At 42.3% G+C, this 24674-nt stretch overlaps 1 protein-coding gene and 1 non-coding gene across 2 annotated transcripts in view; both read right to left on the bottom strand.

The window, feature by feature from the left end:
• Positions 1 to 5955: 5955 nt before the first annotated feature.
• Positions 5956 to 24674, bottom strand: part of Hacl1 (2-hydroxyacyl-CoA lyase 1) — a 39303-nt gene continuing 20584 nt past the window's right edge. The window contains exons 8-17 of the mRNA XM_004661316.3: positions 24417 to 24529; positions 20189 to 20324; positions 19346 to 19451; positions 17156 to 17239; positions 16042 to 16143; positions 14670 to 14824; positions 12957 to 13115; positions 11599 to 11706; positions 7633 to 7819; positions 5956 to 6153 (exon numbers count right to left, since the gene is read on the bottom strand). Coding sequence (XP_004661373.1) covers positions 6121 to 6153; positions 7633 to 7819; positions 11599 to 11706; positions 12957 to 13115; positions 14670 to 14824; positions 16042 to 16143; positions 17156 to 17239; positions 19346 to 19451; positions 20189 to 20324; positions 24417 to 24529 — 1183 coding nt within the window. The 3' untranslated portion in view covers positions 5956 to 6120. The remainder of the gene's footprint in view (positions 6154 to 7632; positions 7820 to 11598; positions 11707 to 12956; positions 13116 to 14669; positions 14825 to 16041; positions 16144 to 17155; positions 17240 to 19345; positions 19452 to 20188; positions 20325 to 24416; positions 24530 to 24674) is intronic.
• On the bottom strand, positions 20607 to 20712 carry LOC123455393. The gene has a single exon (XR_006633882.1). It is a non-coding gene; the product is annotated as a U6 spliceosomal RNA (small nuclear RNA).

Here is a 24674-nt window from a genome sequence, read left to right as displayed (position 1 = left end):
CCCAAACTGGGCCACACACAGGAATTACTTGGAGAGCTCTAACCAACACAGCTGTCTGAATTCCCCCTTTCGGGTCCCAAGTGGTTGATGAAGAGTATTTGAAATTCCTCAGGTGATTTCAATGCATACAAGGGCTGAAAACCCTTGGATTCCACCCCTCACCAATGAGAACACACAGCACTGTATTGGCAGATGGCTTGCTAAACACCCATTAATTGGCCACAGCCAATTTTCTCTGATGTGCTTTAACAGAAGGGAGCTGTGGCATGAATAATGCCAACTAGTCAATAATCTCAAACTAATTTCTACTTGGTTTGGGAATGCAGCATGTGATTTTCTGGCTACTGACAGGCCTGGGTAATTCACTTTGGCCCAGATGAATAATGTGTCTTTCCTGAGCTAACACCACAATCCAGCCCTATGCTGAGGTGTGGAAGGAAAAGGGCCAAATGAAACGCTGCCTGTGGCTAGCTCCCCCGGCTGACAGGGCCATCCAGTCACTGTAGGGATACGAGGGGGACTTTTGCTTACAAAACTATTCCATGGTGCTGGAGGGATGGCTTAGCACTTAAGGCATTTGTCTGCAAAGCCAAAGGACCCAGGTTCGATTCCCCACGATCTATGTTAGCCAGATGTACAAGGGGGTGCACATGTCTGGAGTTTGTTTGCAGTGGCTAGAGCCCTGGCATGCCCGTTCTTTCTCTCGCTCTCCACCTCTCTTTTTCCCTCTTGCTCTCTGTCAAATACATAAATAAAAATAGTTAAAAACAACAACAAAGAATATTTCACGATGTAATCCTGGTGCTGAGGACACAGAGCCCATAGAATCCCGGGGGCTCACTGGCTAGTTAATATAGCTGAATCAGTGAGCTCCAGGTTCAGTTGGGATTTTTTTTTTTTTTGGATTGTTGTTGTTTGCTTTATAATTCTTTTAAAAAATATTTTGAGAAAGAGGCAGTGAGAGGGGGAGGAAGAGAATGGACATGCCAGGGTGTTTAGCTACTGCAAACTCCAGACGCATACATCACCTTGCTTTATGTGGGTATTAGGGAATCAAACCCAGGTCCCTAGGCTTGGCAGGTAATCACCTCAACTGCTGATCCATCTCTCCAGTCCCTCAATCTTTTTTTTTTTTTAAACATCTTTATTTATTTGCAAGCAGATAGAAATAGAAAGGAGACAGAGAGAATGGGTGTGTCAGGGCCTCCAACTGCAGCAAAAGACACTCAAGATGCATGTGCCACTTTGTGCATCTGGGTTTATGTGGGTACTGGGGAATTGAACCTGGGTCATTAGGCTTTACAGGCAAGTACCTTATCTGCTGAATCAGCTCTCCAACCCCTGAGTTCAATCTTAGTGAACCCCTATAAGCATGGTGGTCCATTGTTCAGCAAATAGCTAACTGACTCGGAAGTAAAAGCCACTCACTTGAAAAAGGAAACCAAACCACTGTTTCACTTTTATTCACTGCTTTGCAATAATGGCAGCCTGTGTTCTCTGCTAAGTACTCACCTTCCTAAATGACAGTAGCATTTATCGAATTCCTTCTGTATGCCCAGGCAGAGATCTAGGACTTCAAGATAGATTTGGGATCCTCAAATAACTCCACAAAGTATAAAATAGAGACCAGTAGAGGAGTTAAGCTAAGAAATCATTCCCCACTGATTTCCTTAACCCTGTATTGAGTTTTCCTACATTAAGAAAAACATCTTTAATCCCAGCTCTCAGGAGACAGAAGTAGGGAGATTGCCAAGAGTTCAAGACCACTCTGAGACTACAGAGTGGTTTCTACATCAGCCTGGGCTAGAGTTGTGAGACCCTACCTCAAAAAACCAAAAGACAAACACCACAATGTTTCAATATTCAGGTTTTACTTGAAAAAAGTTAAAAATACTTTATTTATTGGAAGGAGAAAGAAGCAAATAGTGAGAGAATGGGTAGAATGGGTACACCAGGGCCTCTAGCTACTGCAAATGAATTCCAGATGCCTGTGTCACCTTGTGCATCCGGCCTATGTGGGTACTGGCAAATTGAACCTGGGTTCTTAGGCTTCCCAGGCAAGTACCTTAGTTGCTACACCATCTCTCCAGCTCAAGATTCAGATATTTTTTATAACTTAAATTTTTTTGTTTATTTTATTTCTATATTTGAGAGGGACACACAGAGATAGAAAGAAGCAGAGAGAGGGAGAGAGAATGGGCGTGCCAGGGCCTCCAGCCATTGCAAATGAACTCCAGATGCACGTGCCACCTTGTGCACCTGAATTACATGGGTAATGGGGAATTGAGCCTCGGACTGGGGTCCTTAGGCTTCACAATCAAGTGCTTAACCGCTAAGCCATCTCTCCAGCCCCAAGATTCAGTTTTTATGATGTCCTTAATTATTACATGTATCAGGCACTGTATAAAACTGTACATTATTAAACTAGAGGATGCAAAATGTTTGACTAAAGGAGATTATGACTATCAACAAATAGATTAATTTTAGAGGAACTTTCTTTCTGTTTTTGAGATAGGGCCTCACTATGTGGCCTAGGCTGGTCTCAAACTTGAGATCTTCCTGCCTCATCCTCCAAAATACTGAGATTGGATTGGAGTGATGGCTTAGCAGTTAAGGTGCTTGCTTGCAAAGCCTAAGAACTCATGTTCAAATCTCCAAGTCCCATGTAAGCCATATGTTCAGTGTCATAAGTGTGAAATGTTGCACATGTGCACAAGGGGTGACAGGTGTCTCGAGTTCGTTCACAGTGGCTGGAGGCCCTGGCATGCCCATTCTCTCTTTCTCTCTCTCTCTCAAAAAAAAAAAAAAAATCCTGGGCTAAAGAGTGGTTAAGGCATTTGTCTGCAAAGTCGGAGGACCCCCGTTTAATTCCCCAGGACCTACATAAGCCAGATGCACAGGGGAGCACATGCATCTTGAGTTCGTTTGCAGTGGCCACAGGTCCTGACATGGCCATTCTCTCTTTCCTCTCTCTTAAATAAATAAAATATGTTTTTAAAAATCCTGAGATTATAGGTGTATACCTATATTGGGAGAATTACTCAATATTTTACCCTTTGAAGAAATAACTCCTATAATGAGATCAATTTTATGAGCTGGGCATGGTAGTGCATGCCTTTAATTCCAGTACTTGAGAGGTAGAGGTAGGAGGACTGCTGTGAGTTCAGGCCACCCTGAGACTACACAGTGAATTCTAGGTCAGCCTGGGCTACACTGAGAGCCTACCTCAAAAAAAAAAAAAAAAAAAAAAAACCAAAAAAAAGTCATATTACAAAACGAGAAGTCTTAATGGGCTGTCAGTTCTGGTCCTTACACCTAGACTAACCTTTGTGGCCAGCATATTAACCTGTCGACATTCCCATTCTTCCCTCCACGCTGACCTGGAATTCACTCTGTAGTCTCAGGCTGGTCTTGAACTCACAGTGAACCTCCTACCTCTGCCTTCAGAGTGTTGAGATTACAGGTGTGAACCACCATGCCCTGCTTTATAAATGGGTTTTATTCAGAAATTTATTAAGCCCTTTCACCACCTTGTGGACAAATTTTGTACTGCATTTGGTTACCAGAGGAAAGCAACCCAGGCTACCCAGGCTGAACCTTCCCTGAGTGTTCTTTCTTCTGAGCAGCCCAGGTTGGAGATAGGCGAGTTTCAACTCCATTATAATCTTATGGTTCCGTGCTGTATGTACGTGAAGTCTCTCACTGACCAAAATGTAGTTATGTAGTCCAAGACTGTATATTAAGGCCAACTCTGCTGGTCTCTATGCAGTATGCATAGACTCAGGTGGCTAATTAAAAAACAACAACAAAAAAAAAAACAAAAACAAAGCTCTCGGGGCTGGAGAGAAGACTCAGTGGTTAAGGTGTTTGCCTACAAACACTAATGACCCAAGTTTGATTACTCAGTACCCATGTAAGGCCAAATGCACAAAGTGGTGCATAGCTCTGGAATTTGCAGCAGCTACAGGTCTTGGTGTATCCAATCTCTCTCTCTCCTTGCAAATAAATAAGTATATTTTTGTTTTATTTTTTAAACTTTTTAAAAGAGCAACAGAGAGAGAAAGAGGCAGCTAGAGAGAGGGAGAATGGGTGTGCCAGGACCTTCAGCCACTGCAAATGAACTCCAGACGCAAGTGCCCCTTGGCTAATGTGGGTCCTGGGGAATCAAGCCTCGAACTGGGGTCCTTAGGCTTCACAAACAAGCGCTTAACCTCTAAGCCATCTCTCCAGCCCTTGTTTTGTTTTTTGATGTAGGGTCTTGCTCCAGCCCAAGCTGACCTGGAATTAGTCTCAGGCTAATTCAGTGATCCTTCTGCTGGGATTAAAGGTGTGCATTTTTTTTTTTTTGGTGCACCACCACACCCAGAAGAGAGAGAAAAAGAGAGAGAGAGATAATGGGCACTCCAGAGCCTCTAGCCACTACAAACAAACTCTAGACACAAGTGCCATTGTGCATTTGGCTTCATGTGGCTATTGGGGAATTAAACTTGGGTACTTAGGTTTTACAGGCAAGCACCTTAAGTGCTGAGCCATCTCTCCAGCCCTAAATAAAATGTTATTTAAAAATACTCTCTAGTCAGTTGTTGGTTTGGGTATGGTGTGACCTCTCCTCTGGCTCAGAAGTTCCTTTTCTTTTTTTGAGGTAGGGTCTCACTCTAGTCCAGGCTGACTTGAAATTCACTATGTAGTCTCAGGGTGGCCTCGAACTCACAGTGATCCTCCTACCTCTGCCTCCTGAGTGCTAGGATTAAAGGTGTACACCACCACACCCGGCAGTTCTTTTTTCTTTACATATATTTTATTTATTTGCTTGTAAGCAGAGAGATACAGACATGAGAAAAAGAGAGTGAGTATGGGCTCTAGCCACTGCAAATGAACTCTAAATGTATGCGCCATTTGTACATCTGGTTTTATGTGGGTACTGGGGAATCGAACCCAGCTTGTTACGCTTTGCAGGCAAGTACCTTAACCACTGAGCAATCTCTCCAGCCCATCAGGAATTTCTTTATAGTAGCAAAAACACTCAGTTCATCATGTACAGGATTAATCCCACTGGACTGAGACTAAGGTACTAAAGTCATCAGAAGATAAAATATAAAACAGAATGTGCCTATATCATCAACTTATTAAATGCATTTCTACATTAGACATTTTTTAGTGTTTTTTTTTCTCCAGAAAGTGTTTTAGAGAAATAATTTTTTAACTTGAAGTTTGAATTTACATAAAAGGAATCTGGGACGAGCATCCAATCAAACACAGTTTTACAGAAGGAAGGGATTTTTTTCAAGCTTACAGATCCAGGGGAAGTTCCACCTATGGCAGAGAAAGCTGGATCCCATTCATAAATCCAAGCAGAGAGAAAAACCACCACCAGCCAGCAGACATTAAAAAGCAGGAAGCACCTCTCTCCATACCTATGAGTTGTAATTCAGATCCACCCCCAATGATGTGCCCATGCCCCTTGTAGCCGGAGTCAGCCAGCTAGGAGCTGAAGCAGTAAACTTAACTTTAATAAAACTCCTGAGTTTATAGGGCTGCATATTCAAACTACTACACTGATGTTTTGTATGTACTCAAGTGTGTGCGCCCGACCAGTTTTATGTAGGGCCTGTGGAATCAAACCTAGGCTGACAGGTTTTGTAAGCAAGTGCTTTTAACCACTGAACCATCTCAGCATCTCCATCTCCATTTCAGTCACTTGGCCCTGCTGCTTTGGGGCTGAGGAGGGGCATGATGAGGGGAAGCTGCTCACTTCATGGTGGCAGGGAAGCAGAGAGAAAGAAGAAAGGGTCAGAGTTCTACTACCCTCAAGGGCATGCCCCTAATGACCCAACTCCTTCCATGAGGTCCTGCTTCCTGAAGATTCTACCCCCTGATCTCAACAGTGCCACAAGCAAGCAGATGGCCAAGCCCCACGTGCATAAGCCTTTGTAGCAGAGTTAAGATCCAAAATCATAATAGAAACATCTCCTATTTTTATTCAAATTCTTTACTAATAAAATGTAATTCAAAATTGATTTATTTCTGTCCAATTTTGTTATAGTAATTTTGCTATGGAAAGTAAAATTCTATCTTGAAGGGAAGAGGAACCGCCTCAAAACCACCAAATAGTTTCTTTATTTACATATTAGAGCGGGTGAGCCAGTGAAAATCCTAGAGAGAAGAAAGACAACATTTAGTCAACAGAAACAGGGCAACTGCTGGAAAATCTAAAAGAACAACACAATGGTGGTAAAATAAGGTTTGAGTTTAATTTAGTCCAAAAGGAGCTTAAAATGTGTTAATGAACCTTGGGGTCTTGTACAAAACAACCAAGAATGGCTTTCTGGGTCCTCTTCCTCTCTCAGCAATGAGGACACACACACACACACACACACACACACACACACACACAAACTAGAGCTGGAAAGAACCAGAAACACACTCAGAACCAGAGGATGAGATGGCTCCCAGGTCTGAGGGCACAGGGAGGAAGTCGGGCAGGAAGCCGAGCGTGACTGCACCCATCCACCTGCAGCCTCACCTCACTTGGCTTCCCCCACGCTGCCTCCAGGCCACTCCATTCCTCACACTGGTCCTGCTCCCTTCTGCCTTTGTATACCTTCCCATCTCCTTTTTTTTTTTTTGATTTCTTGAGGTAGGGTCTCACTCTAGTCCAAGCTGACCTGGAAGTCACTATGCAGTCTCAGGATGGCCTTGAACTCACAGCGATCCACCTACCTCTGCCTCCCTAGTGCTGGGATTAAAGGTGTGTGCCTCCATGCCTGGCTTTTTCTTTCTTTCTTTTTTATTTTTTTTTTCCTTCCCGTCTCCTTGATGCCAAGTTCTTCCCACACCCTCACTCACCCCTCAGATCTCAGTTTAAGCAGCACCTTCTCTGAGCTTTCCCTGCTAACCCCAATATAAATTGGATTCTTTTTTTTTTAATTTATCTTTAGTTTTTTTTTTTTTAATTTTATTTATTTATTTGAGAGCTACAGACACAGAGAGAGACAGATAGAGGGAGACAAAGAGAATAGGCGCGCCAGGGCTTCCAGCTTCTGTAAACGAACTCCAGACGCGTGCGCCCCCTTGTGCATCTGGCTAACGTGGGACCTGGGGAACCGAGCCTCGAACCGGGGTCCTTAGGCTTCACAGGCAAGCGCTTAACCGCTAAGCCATCTCTCCAGCCCTATTTTTAGTTTTTTGAGGTAGGGTCTTGCTTTAACTCAGGATGACTTGGCCTTGAACTCACAGCCGTCCTCCTACCTCTGCCTCCCAAGTGCTGGGATTAAAGGTGTGTAACGCCACCATGCCCAGTGGATTCCTCCTTCGTTTTGTGTGTGCTTAGAACATGAGCCCTTTCTTTCTAACCAGTCACCTGCCCTGTCATGTAACATTGATTTATCAGGTTGTCTACATCCACTACTGAATTGTTAGCTCTGGCGGTGAGCCTGGTTTTGCTCATCCTGATATTCCTAAGATAGCCTGTGCAGCATTATCTCTACAAACACCTGCTAAACAAGCAATGGAAATTGCCAAACTCAGAAATGGTTTAGAAAGAAGTCTGTGGATCCCACAGGGTGTTCCTTCCTGGGAGGAAAAGGGACAGAGTGGAGGCATCTCTTCTTTCTGCTTAGCAGCGGTACTCACCTGTGCCTTCCGTGTGCCCTGTGGCTCAATCATAATGTTGATAAGAGAAGGTTTACTTGTGTCTGCCAGAGTCTGCCTCAGAGAATTTTGAAGTTCTTCTGGTGTTTGTACAAAATATCCTTTTCCCCCAAATGCAATCATGACCTGCTCATAATGTGAGTTTGGCAAGAGACACATTGGAGGGGAACTGAAAAGAAAGTCACAAGTTAACAAAATTTAAATCTTAATTTAGTTTTTACAAAACATGTAATTTTCTGGGCTGGATAGCTGGATAGCTCCGCGGTTAAGGTTCTTGCCTGTGAAGCCTAATGACCAGAGTTTGATTCCCCATAGTACCCATGTAAAGCCAGATGCATAAAGTGATGCATACATGTAGAGTCCATTTGCAGTGGTTGGAGGCCCTGGAAAGCCCATTCTCTCTCTTTGCCTCTTCTATCTCTCTGCTTACAAATAAATAAATATATATATATATTTTTTTTTTTGAGGTGGGGTCTCACTCTAGCCTAGGCTGACCTGGAATTCACTATGTAGTCACAGGGTGGCCTTGAACTCACAGTAATCCTCCTATCTCTGCCTACTAGTGCTGGGATTAAAGTCATGTGCTACCATGCTCAGTAAATAAAAATGTGTTTTTATAAATGTAATTTTCGCTGGGTGTGGTGGCACACGCCTTTAATCCTAGCACTCAGAGGCAGAGGTAGGATGAGGTCAAGGCCACCCTGAGACTAATTCCAGGTCAGTTTGAATCAAAGTGAGACCCTACCTTGAAAAAAAGAAAAAAGAAAAAAAAGAGTAATTTTCTGAAATAGTTTATAAAAATGTAAGCTAATGGGCAATTTTTTTTCTCTTTGGCATGGATGTGTGGTAGGCATGTATGTACGTGTGTATGTGTGTTCACATGTGTGTGTGGGTGCACGTACATGTATATACTCATTTATGTGCAGGCCAGAGATTGATGTCATGTATCTTTTTTTTTTTTTTTTTTTGGTTTTTTGAGGTAGGGTCTCACTCTGTTCCAGGCTGACGTGGAATTAACTCTGTAGTCTCAGGGTGGCCTTGAACTCGTGGCGATCCTCCTACCTCTGCCTCCCGAGTGCTGGGATTAAAGGCATGCGCCACCACGCCCGGCTCCTGATGTCATGTATCTTTAAGCATACCTTATTTTGTGAGTCATGGTCTCTCACCTGAACCAAGGGCTGGGTGAGCTGGCTAGTCTTGGCTGGCCAGCTTACCCTAGAAAGTCCTTGTCTTTGCATCCTAAGTGCTGGGATTATAGGCAAGTCACCATGCCTGCCAGACATTTATGTGGGTGCTGGGACCTCAATGCAAGACCTCATGCTTGTGTAGCAGGCACACTGAAGCATCTCCGCATCCCAGCAAACATTTTTTTTTTTCAGAATAGTGCTTTATTACAGCAAAAATAACTTTAAATGTTGATGAGCAAATTATATTATAATTGATATTATTTTGAAGTTGGGGAAATAGTTTCTATAATTAATGAAGTTCACCAGCCTCTTCACGTAGAAATGGAACTAAGATGCCTGAGCATTTTTGCTGTGAGAATATAAATCTCATTGTCCTTCCTCCATTCATAATGGCAGCATTTCCATGCAACCTCAGTGAGTTGACCATACTAAAAGGAATATCACTTTTATCTACCAGTGACAACATCCTTCAAAGTTAATGTCATAATAGCTGAGAGGTCACTAACAGTATTTTGACTTAGCTCCTGTTCCCTTTAGAGGAAAAAGAACTTTCACATTGGGCTCAACAACTCACATTGGGCTCAACCTCTAAAAGCTGACAATATCCAATATCCCCTTTAAAAGTGTCCTAAACAGCCATTTCTATTTTATTTTATTTTTTTTAGAGAGAGTGAGACCAAGAGTGTAAGAGACAGAACCAGTGTGCCAGGGCCTCAGCCACTGAAATTGAACATCAGACACTTGTACCACCTAGTGTGCATATGTGACCTTGCACTTGCATTACCTTTGTGCATCTGGCTTACTTAGGCTCTGTAGAGAGATCGAACATGGACCCTTAGGCTTTGCAGGCAAGCACCTTAACTGCTAAGCCATCTCTTCAGCCCCCTTTTCTATTTTAATTGTTAGTTATGTTGTTTCAAAGGATTCTAAGCTTGGTCCCTATTCTAGCTGTGTTTTGAGTAACTCAATGTGGTTCAGGCTGGCTCTGATGTGGTGGGCGATGGTGAAGGTGATGTTGAAGGGAAGGCCCAGGCCCATGTCGCTTGACCTCTGGTACTGCTGGCAGGGCAGCTCTGTTTACCGTGTGGAGCTGGTGAGGGCATAGTAGGGAGACAGTGACTACATGTGCTCCAGACATACGTGAGCAGCTTTCTGTCATCTGGGCTGGTTTTGATGGTGTGCTAGTCACTTTCTGCAGCTGGTGTGCTCCTTGGCCTGAGTAATCTGAATCTTCTTTTCGTAGTTTACCCCAGTATATCTCTACTGGAAGTCTAAAAGTTCATGTTTGTAGTCTGCCCCAGAACACCTTCGTTGGAAGTCAAGAAGTGGGCCCCAGGTTTCAAACCCTTCACATGGTATAGAAAATCCCAGGTTATCCAAAGAGTCTCAGTACTAACTGGCATCTCAGACTTTCACTCCCTTGGACAACCCCCATGGTGACCAGAGAGAACTCCTGGCTCAGGCTACAGGAAGCCTGTAGGAGCCTGTGTCTATGCAGCCTTCCTTCCTGAGGCTGTAGCACAGGATGCGCTCATCTGCTCTGGGTTCTGCATCTCCCTGTGGAAAGGTGGATCCAGCCTACTCAGCAGTGTCAGGTCATGGTGGAGTGGACTGCAAGGGTGAGATGGGAGCAAATGCTGTGTGCTCCCATCTACAAGTCAAGCCCCAGGCATGCTTAATAAATAAAAGGGTACCCCTTTTATTTAACTAAAAAAAAAATTTTTTTTGAGAGAGAGAAATTGGTGCACCAGGGCCTTCAGCATGCTGTGAATGAACTCCAAATGCGTGTGCCCCCTTGTGGCGCATGTGTGACATTGTGCGCTTGCATCACTGCATGGTGGGATCTGGACATTTGAACATGAGTTGTTAGGCTTTGCAGGCAAGCACCTTAACCTCTAAGCCATTTCTCTAGCCTTTTGTTGGTATTTAAAAAATATTTTTTTATTTATTATCTGAAAGCAGAGAGAGATAGTAAGAAGAGAGACAAGCAGAGCCTCTAGCCATTGCAAACAAACTCCAAATGCAGATGCCACTTTATGTATCTGGCTTCCTGTAGGTACTGGAGAATTGAACCAGGGTTGTTAGGCTTTGCAGGCAAGCACCTTAACTGCTGAGAAATCTCTCCATTCCCTTGTTTTGCTTTTGAGATAGGGCTTCGTTAGCTGGGCGTGGTGGTGCACGCCTTTAATCCCAGCACTTGGGAGGCAGAGGTAGGAGGATTGCCGTGAGTTCAAGGCCACCCTGAGACTATGTAGTGAATTCCAGGTGAGCATGAGCTAGAGTGAGACCCTATCTCAAAAAACGAAAAAGAAAAAAACTATGTAGCTCAGGCTCATTAATCTTACAGCTTCAGCTTTCTGAATGCTGGGATTACAATGTAATCAACCAAAGTCACACCATGCAGGCAAATTCTAATACAGCAAACTTTTTTTTCAAAAACTTTATTTGCAAGCAGAGAGGCGGAGAGAGCGAGATTGAGAGAAAGAGAGAGAGAGGAGATAAACAGAGAGAGAATGGGTGTGCCAGGGCCTCTAGCCATTGCAAACGAACTCCAGATGCATGAGCCTTCTTGTGCAACTGGCTTACGTGGGTACTGGGGCATTGAACCTGTGTCCTTTGGCTTTGCAGCAAGAGCCTTAACCACTAAGCAATCTCTCTAGTCCTCCAGCAAACTTCTTTTTTTTTTTTCCAGCAAACTTCTTAATAAGAGTAAGTAAGATAGATGAGATAATATAAATATACATTGTTCAGGGTTACTCACGCTATAGAAGCATCTTGATATTTTAACATTTCTTTCCAAGTATCCACATCAAAACCTTGGTAAATTCCATTGTTGTTCACCACCAAGAGTATAATTGGCAAGTTGTACCTAAAAGTGAGAGCAAACTATGAAGGAAATACTTTTTTCTAAAGAAATGCATTTTTTATTATTTATTTGCAAGGGAAGACAGAGAGAGACAGAAAGAAAGAGAATGAGCACACCAGGGTCTCTAGCCACTGTAACCAAACTCCAGATGCATGTACCACTTTCTACATCTGGCTTTACATGGGTACTGGGGATTCGAACCTGGGCCACTGGACTTGTCAAGTAAGCACCCTTAACCACTGAGCAGCCTCCTCAGCCCTGAAGCAATTTATCTTTGAACTGAAAATTTCACTTAAAAATGAGATGATGTGGGGCTAGAGAGATGGCTCAATGGTTAAGACACTTGCCTGAAAAGCCTAAGGACCCAGGTTCGATTCTGCAGTACCCATGCAAGCCAGATGCACAAGGTGGCATGTGAGTCTGGAGTTTGTTGCAGTGGCTAGAGGCCCTGGCATGCCCATTCTCTCTCTATACACACACACATATGTCTCATTCTCTCAAATAAATAAATAAATAAATAAATATTTAAAAATAATGTATATAAGCTTTTTTTAAAAGTAGTTTATTTAAGCCAGGTGTGGTGGCGTACACCTTTAATCCCAGCACTTGGGAGGCAGAGGTAGGGGGATTGCCGTGAGTTTGAGGCCACCCTAAGACTACAGCGTGAATTCCAGGTCAGCCTGAGCTCCAGTGAGACCCTACCTCACCCCCCCAATTATATATATATTTTTTATTATTTATATATTTATTTACATATATTACATATATATTTATTTACAGACACACATATATATATACACACACATATACATACATACATATATATATTTATTAGAGACAGAAAGAGAAAGAAAGAGAATGGGAGCACCAGGGCCTCTAGCCACTGCAAACTCCATACACATGCACCACCATGTGCATCTAGCTTATATGGGTTCTGGGTAATTGAACCTGGGTCTCAAAACTCACCAAAGGGCTGAGAAGAAAAGATAGTGGAGTGTTCAGCACTAAGTAAAACATCTCTATCACACCCCCAAGGCTCAGGGACCATTGCAGAAGAGGTGGTGGCAAGAATGTAAGAGCCAAAGGAAGGGGAGAAAGACCTCGGTCACTGACAGTAGGATTCTCAGGACCCAGTGCAGCACCAGGCCAGGGCATCAGACACCCAGGGACACTATGTCAGACAAGTGAGTCTGTCTTGTGCGGACACGTTTGCAGTTACAAGGATGAAATGCTGGTTTAGGACCCAGGTTTACCTGCAGATGGTTTCCACTTCCATGCCAGAAAACCCAAACGCACTGTCTCCTTCCACACAGATCACCCGCTGCCCTGGGCTTCTATCTCTAGCCACCAGAGCAGCTGCAATGGCGAAGCCCAAGCCGACTCCCATGGTTCCAAAAGTGCCGGCGTCGAGCCTGTAGAGGAACAGAGCTAGAACCAAACCTTCTGTCTAGTCATGTTTCCATGGCTTATGGAAAAATAACAAGGACAGGTCTTTAATAACATAAACTTTAGACTAGAAGGAACTAATTTTTCAAGGACAAGCAGCATGAGAGGAAAAGCACCATGATCACTTAGGTAACTTAAGCAAATTGTTAGAACACCAAGTATACAAATGATCACGTAATGCCAAGAATACATACCACATAAAAACTCTAGACCTCACTTAAGAATATATTTATTGCCGGGCGTGGTGGCGCACGCCTTTAATCCCAGCACTCGGGAGGCAGAGGTAGGAGGATTGCCATGAGTTCAAGGCCACCCTGAGATGACAGAGTTAATTCCAGGTCAGCCTGGACCAGAGTGAGACCCTACCTCGAAAAACCAAAAAAAAAAAAAAAAAAAAAAAAAAAAAGAATATATTTATTTATTTATTTCACTCTAGCCCAGGCTGACCTGGAATTCACTCTGTAGTCTCAAGGTGGCATTGAACTCACAGCGATCCTCCTACCTCTGCCTCCTGAGTGCTGGGATTAAAGGCATGTGCCACCACACCTAGCTCAGAATACATTTATAAACTGGGCATGGTGATGCATGCTTTCAATCCTTGTACTTGGGAGGCACATAGGAGGATCACCATGAATTTTAGGGCATCCTGGCTACAAAGTGAGTTACAGATCAACCTAAGCTAGAGTAAAAACCCTGACTCAAAAAAAAATAAATAAATAAAATAAATAAAATAAAGGGGCTGGAGAGATTTCTCAGCAGTTAAGGTGCTTGCCTGTAAAGCCTGACAGCTTGAGTTCGATTCCCTATACCAACATTAGGCCAAATGGACAAAGTGGCACATGCATCTGGGGTTCATTTGCAGTGGCAAGGGACCCTGGCATGCACATTCTCTTTCCCTGAAAATAAAAAAAAAGAAAAAAAAGAAATAAGGCATGGTGGCATATGCCTTTAATCCTTGCACTTGGGAGGCAGAGGTAGGAAGAGTGCTGTGAGTTTGAGGCCATCCTGAGACTACATAATGAATTCTAGGTCAACCTGGGCTAGACAGAGATCCTACCTTGAAAAGCCAAACAAATTAAAAAAAATTAAAAATTAAAAAAATTGAATTAAAAAAACCAGGTGTATCCTGTTAACGTCAACAAAAAATAATAAAACATACACTCACGAGGGGCTGAAGAGATGGCTTAGCAGATAAGGCACATGCCTGTGAAGCCTAAGGACTCAGGTTCAATTCTCCAGGTCCCACGTAAGCCAGATGCACAAGGTGGCACATGCACCTGGAGTTCACTTGCAGTGGCTGGAGGCCCCGGTGTGCCCATTCTCACTCTCTCTCTCTCTCCCTCCCTCTCTCTGTCTCTAACAAATAAGTAAATAAAATCTTTGAAAAAAATACACGTATAAAATATGCTTTTGCACACTAAAATGTACATGTACAGTTCTCAAATGTTTTCTTAATCTGCATTATCATAGTCTCAAACCCTTTATAATTAACTGTAATTCTTTCTTGGAAGTCTTCTCACCTGTGACGAGGAAGGCACTGTTGAAGCACAGTGCGCCCAATGTCCATAGTGTTTGCTCCCTCACTCACTATGAAACAGTCTCTGGGCAGATGTTCTTGAATGTGGTAGAACACTGTATAGTAATTCATGGGCAGGGAGTTTCTGGATGCTAATTCCTGAAACAATAAAGGGGAATAAACTCCAAATTTGAATAGGATCAATGAACATAATACAACTTATCAAAGTTATTTTCCCAGCACCATCCATGCTACTGTTCTGCTGGAGAGCATACACCAGACAATAGGGGCAAGTTCCAAGGAGGTTCCTAGGGAAGTAGTAGAGGGTTGTTCACACTATAATTAAGAAAATAGACCTGAGACTGGCTCTTGAAAGTAGAAATAGCCACTGAATAAAATTCCAATTCAAGATGGAATCAGGTTTATCAGTTCTGTTACGATGTATGACTTGAAAATGGGAATTTACTCTGAGACTATCGACATGAAGGAACAAAATGAACATTACTCAGATTTCAAGTATGCTAATGCGTAAGTCCATTATCAGGAAACACTGGGTGTATACTGGAAATTACACTCAGCTAACCCAGTGAAAAAATCCCAACAATCTATCTTGACAGTCAAAGAGAAGATGCTATATGCACAAAGGCTTTACACAGAGGTCACCAAACCCAGAGGAAGGGGCTTAGTAGAGTACTAATAAGGGATAGTCTAGTGGTTTCAAAGCTCATTGTAATTTCCAGATTCTTCACTGTCACGGAAAGCTAAGAGTGCAGATGGGAAATCCACAAAAGAAATGTCCAGCCATGATACAAAATTAAATAATAAAAGAAAGCTATAGCTATATATAGACTTGGGATCAAATTTTCTTTCTTTCTTTTTTTTTTTTAGAGGTAGGGTCTCACTCTAGCCCAGGCTGACTTGGAATTCACTCTGTAGTCTTAGAATGGTCTCAAACACATGGCGATCCTTCTACCTCTGCCTCCCAAGTGCTGGGACTAAAGGTGTGCACTAACCACGCCTAGCTAAATTTTTAATTTTGATGAAAGATCTACCTACTACTCTTGTATGCCTTAAAGAACAAATATGAGTTTAAGGTCAGCCTGGTACTACTCAGTGAGTTCCAGGTCAACCTGAGTTAGAGTGAGACCCTACCTCGAAAACCCAAAAAACTTTGCTACCATTTTTATTGGGCTGATACCTATTTTTCCTTTGTGAAGCTCTTGAGCTGTGCCCCAACAGCACCCCATTTTGTGTGAGATTCTCATTGTACTAGCATACACAGCACAGTAATTTCTAGCAATGCATATGTCACATTATGGAAGAACTAAGCCCCTCGTTGACCTGAAGTGCTCTTAGTCCCGTGAGCCCCAAGTTACCTTGGAGACAGCTTCATTACTCTTCATTTTTTCTCTCAGAGTCTTCCACCATTTGCTCTCTGCAGGATACTGCCATGGTGTTTTAGCAAATTGTTCTAAAAGCTGAAAAAAAAAGCCACTATTTTTTCCCTCCTTTTGATAGTGAGCTTAAGTCACACTGATACCCATGTCTACTTAAAGAAGATACCCTGCAACACCCTTCTGGCCGCCACATGGCTCTTTGCTTTGTCTTTGTCCTCAGAGGCAAACCTTGACAGATGACCAGTGAGCAACATGAGAGGCCTCTGTGTGGCTCTGTGTCCTATAATCAAGTGCTCCAGTGATGTCACTTGAGATGGGGAACACCATCTTAATATTGTGCTTATGGTAGCAAATGCCATAATCAGGTGATAAATGTGATTTATTTTATCACCTGTCACAATGAAATACATAATTTATGTACAAGTAATAAGAACCTAGACAAGCCAGGCATGGTGGCACATGCCTTTAATCTCAGCACTTGGGAGGCAGAGGTAGGAGGATCGCTGTGAGTTTGAGTCTACCCTGATACTACACAGTTAATTCCAGGTCAGCCCCTGGACACTGATTATAGTTTGCAGAGTAAAAAGCTCTTTAATACCTAAAAATATACTGTGAGATTATCCCACTGTATAATCTATTTTGTGGCTAGAAGTTCAATTTCCTTGAAAGTTCCACTACATTCTTTTCAGAAAGCTAGAACTTAGTAAAACCCGTTTGAATGACTTTAGATTTTCAGGTGTCTCTAAAAATGCTTAATTTAAATAAATGTAAGTGATGTGTAAGCAGTTGGATTTTAGCCCAAATTCAATTCTCTAGCCCATGTAAAGGCAGATAAACAAAGTGGCACATGCATCTGGAGTGGCAAGAGGGCCTGGTGTGCCCATGTGTCTGTCTGCCTGTCTCTGTTTAATAAATAAATAAATAATTTTTTAATAAATAAATAAATAATTTTTAAGTTAGTTTTCCATCATAAATTTAGTTTAAAATAGGTACTAATAACCTGTTAGCAAATGAATCAAGAGTAATGTTTTCAAGAAGTGACTGTGCATTAGAGACCAACACATACAAACTAAAACCCAGGCAAGGGTCTTACCTGTTTACAGACAGCATTTATGTCTCCTAGCAAAGTTGCTGCAGGGCTCACATTATTCCCCAGTTCTTCTGCACAGATGTCAGCCTAAAGAAGAGAACAGTCATGCTTACTTTCAACCATGTTTACAAATATTAGAACTGAATAAATGAAATATACATATATTAGATACAGAAGATTTGATATACAAGAAGTTCGTTCCTAATAAAAGTAAAGTTTCACTGGGCATGGTGGCATACGCCTTTAATCCCACCACTTGGGAGGCAGTGGTAGGAGAATTGCTGTGAGTTCAAGGCCACTCTGAGACTATACAGTGAATTCCAGGTCATCTTGGTATAGAGTGAAACCCTACCTAGGAAAAAAAAAGTAAAGTTTCATAGAACTATACAACTATCATAGCTATTGAGAAATTTTCATCAGTTCTTGATTTAAGATCTATGGAATTTTGGTATTTTCTCATTACACTTTTAGTGAATGCTCTTGACCTATGAAAATATAACTGAATGCAACCAATACTAAGACTCTACTGAGTTACATTTGGAATTCCTATCTAGACAGGGGTTTGCAAATTTAAGCATGTACATGAATAACCTACTAGGCATACTAAAGCACAGGCTGCAGAAGTCTACCTCAGAGTTGCGGCTTTTACCAGGTGTGGGTGGGGCAATCCAAGCATACATTTCCACTGATTTCCTAGGCACTGCTGGCACTGCTGGTCAAGAGACTACGTTAGGAGACCCAATCCTACAGTGCAGCACGCATACTTTCTACCGCCTGAGGAGCTCAGTTTCTGGATGGCATGGACAAGCAGATATAATTTAGCTGCGCTGAAGGGTGTGCATTTTACAGTCACCAGGAGGAGGTGGCAGTCTTTCCTAGATACTGTCCATCATCTTGCCTGTCTGTGGTTTTCAGTTCTCAAAGGACCTACATGTGAAGGTTAGATGTGTTAGAAGTTGACTCCTTAAGAGGTCAAATGGTGGGCTGGAGAGATGGCTTAGCAGTTAAGCGCTTGCCTGTGAAGCCTAAGGACCTCACTTCGAGGCTTGATCTCCAGGACCCACATCAGCCACATGCACAAGGGGGCGTATGTGTCTGGAGTTCGTTTGCAGTGGCTGGATGCCCTGGTATGCCCATTCTCTCTCTATCTATCTGCCTCTTTCTCTATCTGTTGCTCTCAAATAAAAAAATAAAAATAAATTTAAAAAATTTAAGAAAGGAAGTCAAATGGTAAGAGCTAGAGAAATGGCTTAATGGTTAAGGTGCTTTCCTGCAAAGCCAAAGAATTCAGGTTAGATTTCCAGGACCCATGTAAGCCATGTAAGGTGGCGCATGCATCTAGGGTTCATTTACAGTGGCTAGAGGTCCTGGTATGCCCATTCTTCTCCTCCCCCCCATCTATCTACCTACCTACCTGTCTGCCTCTCTCAAATGAATAATGAAAAAAAAAAAGAAGTCAAGGTGGACTGGGAGAAGACAGCAAGTGCATCATAGTCTTGAAACATCAGCTGGAATGGGTCAGTTGTAGAGCAAACAGGGCTGTTTGCCACTATATAAGCAGTGCTTCCCACAGTATGGAAACAGTTTATATGGAGGGTCATAATGGTACAGGAAGAATGAGAGAGTTCCGAGTATTGATGTGTCTGATCACATAGGTAAAAGCACAGTCACTTAGAGATTTCCAACAAAGGCTGATACTAAATTTTGGCGTCCAAAAGAACTCACTCCCTATCAAGGCTGAATGTGTTGTTCTAATCTACCACCCCACTTAACCCTCTTATCTCCATCTTTAAACTTGAACTGTGAAGAAGAGAAGATTATGCTTTTTTAAAAAAGGGTGAGTGAGAGAAAGAGAGAGAATGCATGCCAGGGCCTCTAGCTACTGCAAACGAACTCTAGATACATGTGTTTCACAGGCAAGTGCCTTAACTGCTAAACCATTTCTCTAGCCCAGATTCTGCTTTTTGAACCATTTTATACTTGAATTTGAAAGGGTTTCTGGTTAGAAGTGACACATTGTGTTTTATAGGCTTGAGAAGGAAGGTCTCTATAATTATGTTAATTTATAAAATCTACCTTTGTCAGAAGAGAAAAGGTTCTTTACAAAATCCAGGAGGAAAGCAGAGCTGACAATGGCTAAGAGGAAACAGTGAACCACAGCCAGCTCTGACTCAAAAACCCCTGTCTAACTACCTGAATAAACTTCACGTCTGGCTGATATCTTGGAGGTAGTCCAAAATGTAAAATCCAGTTTAGTCTGGCACCCAGTAACACAATCACATCAGCAAACTGCAAAGCCCTGTTTGAAAAAAACAAAACAAAACCTAATATAACACAAAAGGCACATTGATATTCTAAGCTTACTTCTTTTTTATTTTTATTTATTTATTTGAGAGAGAGAAACAGAGAGAGGAAGACAGAGAAAGAGAATGACCACAACCAGGACCTCCAGCCACTGCAAACAAACTCCAGATGCATGTGCCACCTTGTGCATCTGGCCTACATGGATCCTGGGGAATCGAACCTGGTTCTTTGGCTTTGTAGGCAAGTGCCTTAACCACTAAGCAATCTATCTAGCCCCCAGCTTACTTCTGAAAGTACTGCTAAAATCTAAATAATTTTTAGCTTCTAGGATAAATTTGATCTTTCAAATTGAAACAATTTGTTTTGTTTTTTCAAGATGGGGTCTTTTTGTCCCAGGCTGGCCTTAAACTCACAATCCTCCTATCACAGTCTCCCAGGATTACAAGCATCTGCCACCACACCTGGCTAAGAAAACATGTGGAAGTAGCCAGAAAAATAGCATAGTACATATAGGAGAACAACAATACACAAGTGACTAAAGATTTTTCATCTAAAACCACAAGGGCCAAAGAAAATCAATAACATCTTTAACATACCAAAAAGTTAAAACAACAAAAAAACAACCAGATGTTCATAAAATTACATGATTCTTTTAGAACTACTCTCTCAATTGACAAATTTAACTTCAGTCTAAAGTTTGTAGAGCTATTTGAAAAGTGGAATCCCACACACCTGGACCTGGCTGCGGCCACACAGTTTGGATGATTGTCAGGGACAACACCCTTCCCCATGGGAGTGGGCAAAAATGGCAAATTACACTGTTCCACCAGTTTCCTGATACTCTCCTCTGCATGGGCATATGCAGCACCTATAAGAAATACAAATGTACTGGATGATCCAGTTAATCTTGGTAATAGGAGCCTCAAAATATTTCAAGTAAAATTACTCTGACATCACAAATACATTCCATCTGCATCAATACAGCTTGAACACAAATAAGTGGTGACCATGGTTCCTACCTTTAGTATTTAAAGATCTGTATGAGAGCAATCATTGTAATTGCCCTCCATAATATTCTGTTCTTCTGAAGAGCTACCCTACTAAACAAAGGTCGCATCTCTTACCTGTTTCATGCTTTTTTTTTTCTTTAAAAAACATGGAACACTTCACTAACGTGTGTGTCATCCTTGTGTAGGGGCCATGCTAATCTCTGTATTGTTCCAATTTTAATATATGTGTTGCTGAAGCAAGTACACTTTCTTTTTCCTCGCCAGGGCCTCCAGCCACTAACAAAACTCTAGAAGCATGTGACACTTGCACACATGTGCGACCATGCATACCTGTTTCACTGTGCACCTGGTTTATGTGGGACCTGGAGAGTCAAACATGAGTCCAAAGGCTTTGCAGGCAAGTGCCAGTAACTGCTAAGCCATCTCTCTAGCCCTGTTTCACACTTAAAAAAATTATTTATTTGAGAGAGGGTAGACAGAAAAGAAATAAAGAAATAGGCATGTAGAGAGAGAGAATGAGCATGCCAGGGCCTCTGGCCACTGTAAACAAACTCCAGATGCTGCCACCTTGTGCATCTGCTTACATGGCTACTGGGTAATCAAACCTGGGTCCTTAGGCTTTGCAGGCAAGTATCTTAACCACTGAACCATCTCTCCAGCCCTGTTTTGCACTTTGATCCTACGAATTTCTACTCATCATTCCTTGAACACATTTTCACTGGGAGCCCAGATGGGCAGGGAAGAACTCTGCCCTGAAGACCTTCACACGCTGCTCTCCATCACCAGCAAACCTGTTTTGCAGTCTGCTAGTCTAGGATGCATGGGTCTCCAAAGCTCCGCAGATATTTCTGTAAGCTGTACAATGCTGTGACTATCACAGGCTAACAGAGGGACACATACCTGTTTTTACAACTGCATGCCTGCAGAATAACCACACAGCCTCAATGACACTGAAAATAACTTGCTGCTTAACATGTAGAAACAATTTCATTTCTAAAGTCACCTAAGCCATTATTATTTTAATGATTTAATTCTGTATGCTTTCAAGGTATTATCTGTATTTGTAACTATATTTCTCTATGAAATCTCAGGAAATAGGATGGTATAGTTTCAGATTCAATGTCATGATCTCTGCTACAAGACCACCTTAGAATCCTTTCTTATTCACATATGATGAAAAAGTCCTTTTGATTTCAGTCAGGTTTCTTGTCTCAGTGTGTTTCTATGCACAGTTCTCTCCTGATAAACTGCCTTTGTTTCCTTGTCCATTTGGTAGATGTTTAATTTTTCCCAGGTACACCTGGATTATCTTGTCATTCTTTCCTCTTCCTATCTCCCTCTCTTTCCTCCTTTCATATGTGTGTGTGTATGTGAGAGAGAGACAGAGAGAGAGAGAGAGAGAGAGAGAAATGTCTGTATGCACAGGCATGTGCACACCACAGTGCATGTGTGGAGCAAGAGCACAATGTCAAGGTGTTGGTCCTCGTGAGGTGGAAAGCTTGTTTGAGACAATCTCTCTCTCTTTCTCGGCTGCTGTGAATGACAGACTAAGATGACACAAGGAGCTTTGGTGGGGTTCTCCTGACCCCAACTCTCCATGACAGGCATTCTGAGATTACAGACACACCAGCTTTCTGCTCTGTGTGGGTTCTGGGCATCTGAACTACAGTACTCAGGTTTGTGCAGCAAGCACTCTTGACAGTCACTGGCTCATCTGCCAACCCTAGATCATCTTTTCACACCACCTACACAAATGACTGCTGCTATTCATGATATTGTCCTTGTGCTCTCTGCACACGTGACTTCAGAGTACCCTGCACTTACGTGTTACCACCCTGCTCTCTCTGCACACGTGACTTCAGAGTACCCTGCACTTACGTGTTACCACCCTGCTCTCTGCACACGTGACTTCAGAGTACCCTGCACTTACGTGTTACCACCCTGCTCTCTCTGCACACGTGACTTCAGAGTACCCTGCACTTACGTGTTACCACCCTGCTCTCTCTGCACACGTGACTTCAGAGTACCCTGCACTTACGTGTTACCACCCTGCTCTCTGCACACGTGACTTCAGAGTACCCTGCACTTACATGTTACCACCCTGCTCTCTGCACACGTGACTTCAGAGTACCCTGCACTTACATGTTACCACCCTGCTCTCTGCACACGTGACTTCAGAGTACCCTGCACTTACACGTTACCACCCTGCTCTCTCTGCACACGTGACTTCAGAGTGTGAAAGGAAAATGATGAGTTAGAGGTCAATTTGGCTAAATGTCTAGTTTGAGAGCACAGTACACTATGTATAGTGTGACCCATCTTAAAAAACAAAAAACCCCAAAACAATAGTAAAATGTTGCTGACAAATATGTATATTGCTTAGTATGATACCTGAGGACAAAGCAATTTGACAATGACTAAAAAGCCTTTTAGTTTAGTTAAGTCTCTTTATTGAGAATCTACTTGAAATCCTAAATATGGAAACATGTTTATGTATAAACATGTTTGTTTGGGATAGCTACTATAAACAAATAATAAATACTTGCCAGGAAAGAGTTAATGTATACATGAGCAGACATTAAAAACTATAGTTCAGGGGCTGAAGAGATGGCTTAGCAGTTAAGGCATTTGCCTGTGAAGCCAAAGGATCCTGGTTAGCCTCTCCAGGACCCATGTAAGCACAAGGAGGCGCATGCAGCTGGAGTTCCTTAGTGGCAGGAGGCCCTGGCATGCCTATTCTCTCTCTCTCCCTGCCTCTTTTTCTCTCTCAAATAAATAAATAAATAAAATGTAGTTTAAAAAAACTATAGTTCAGAAATAATTTTAAAGAAAATGTAATTATAATGTTAAATGGGTAAGGTAAAAGAGAAAACTGTCAATATAACATTATCATAATATGTAAAATATACATGAAAAAGAAATTGACAAACACTGGACATCAAAATTGGTTTCCTTGAGTCAGGCATGGTAGCACATGCCTTTAATCCCAGCACTGGGAGGCAGAGGAAGGAGGTCACCATGAGTTCAAGGCTACCATAAGACTACATAGTGAATCCAGGTCAGCCTGGGCTACAGTGAGATCCTACCTAGAAAAACTGAAAAACAAAACAAAAACACTGGTTTCTTTGGATAAAGATATTTCTTTAAAATTTTTTTCCGGGACGGGCGTAGTGGCACACGGCTTTAATCCCAGCACTTGGAAGGCAGAGGTAGGAGGATCGCTGTGAGTTCAAGGCCACCCTGAGAACACAGAGTGACTTCCAGGTCAGCCTGGATTAGAGTGAGACCCTACCTCAAAAAACAAACAAACAGCCAGGCATGGCGGCACATGCCTTTAATCCCAGCACTTGGGAGGCAGAGGTAGGAGGATTGCCATGAGTTCGAGGCCACCCTGAGACTCCATAGTGAATTCCAGGTCAGCCTGGGCTAGAGTGAGACCCTACCTTGAAAAACCAAAAACAAACAAACAAACAAAAAAATTTTTCAGGATTTTCCACAATGTTTAGACTCCTAAATCAAGAAATGTAACAAAAGATATTTCCTTGTAAGAATGAGATCTTTGGGCTGGAGAGATGGTTTAGCAGTTAAGGCACTCGCCTGCAAAGCCAAAAGCCCCAAGTTAAATTCCCTGGGACTCACATAAGTGAGATGCACAAGGTGGTGCATGCATCTGCAGTTCATTTGCAGTGGCTGGAGGCCCTGACATACTTATTCTCTATATATATCTGTTTCTTTCTCTCTCAAATAAATAAATATTTTTAATAAAACAATAAGATCTTTAGGCATGAAAGGACAAGTTCTATGATTTGAAAACTCATGCAAATGGATGAAGATGACTCACTCCAATTCCAAACATCAGGGCAGATAATAATAAGCGATAACTACAATGTCTAAGAATTCAGCATTCCTTCAAAAGTCTAGCAAGTCTTAAGGACTCTATTCAAGGTTACCTTTCCCGATGATGAGCAGGGGCTGTTTGGCATTCCTAAGAACAGACACTGCCTTACATACAGCAGAGGTCTCGGCCATGCTAACAGGAGGTGGCATGCAACACTCCTTGTACCTGGAAAGATAAAACATTGTTATACTCAAAAGTCACTAATTCTAAAATTTATTATTGTGAAAAGTTCAAGTACATAAAAAGGTAGAAAAATATAGTGCAGTAAGTTTCATATACTCAAGATTCCACAAGTATAATGCCACTAATA

The sequence above is a fragment of the Jaculus jaculus genome, chromosome 16 (genome assembly GCF_020740685.1).
Source record: "Jaculus jaculus isolate mJacJac1 chromosome 16, mJacJac1.mat.Y.cur, whole genome shotgun sequence".
NCBI lineage: Eukaryota > Metazoa > Chordata > Mammalia > Rodentia > Dipodidae > Jaculus > Jaculus jaculus.
The sequence above is the reverse complement of the archived record's forward strand: the minus strand, read 5'-3'. Positions and strand labels throughout refer to the sequence as shown.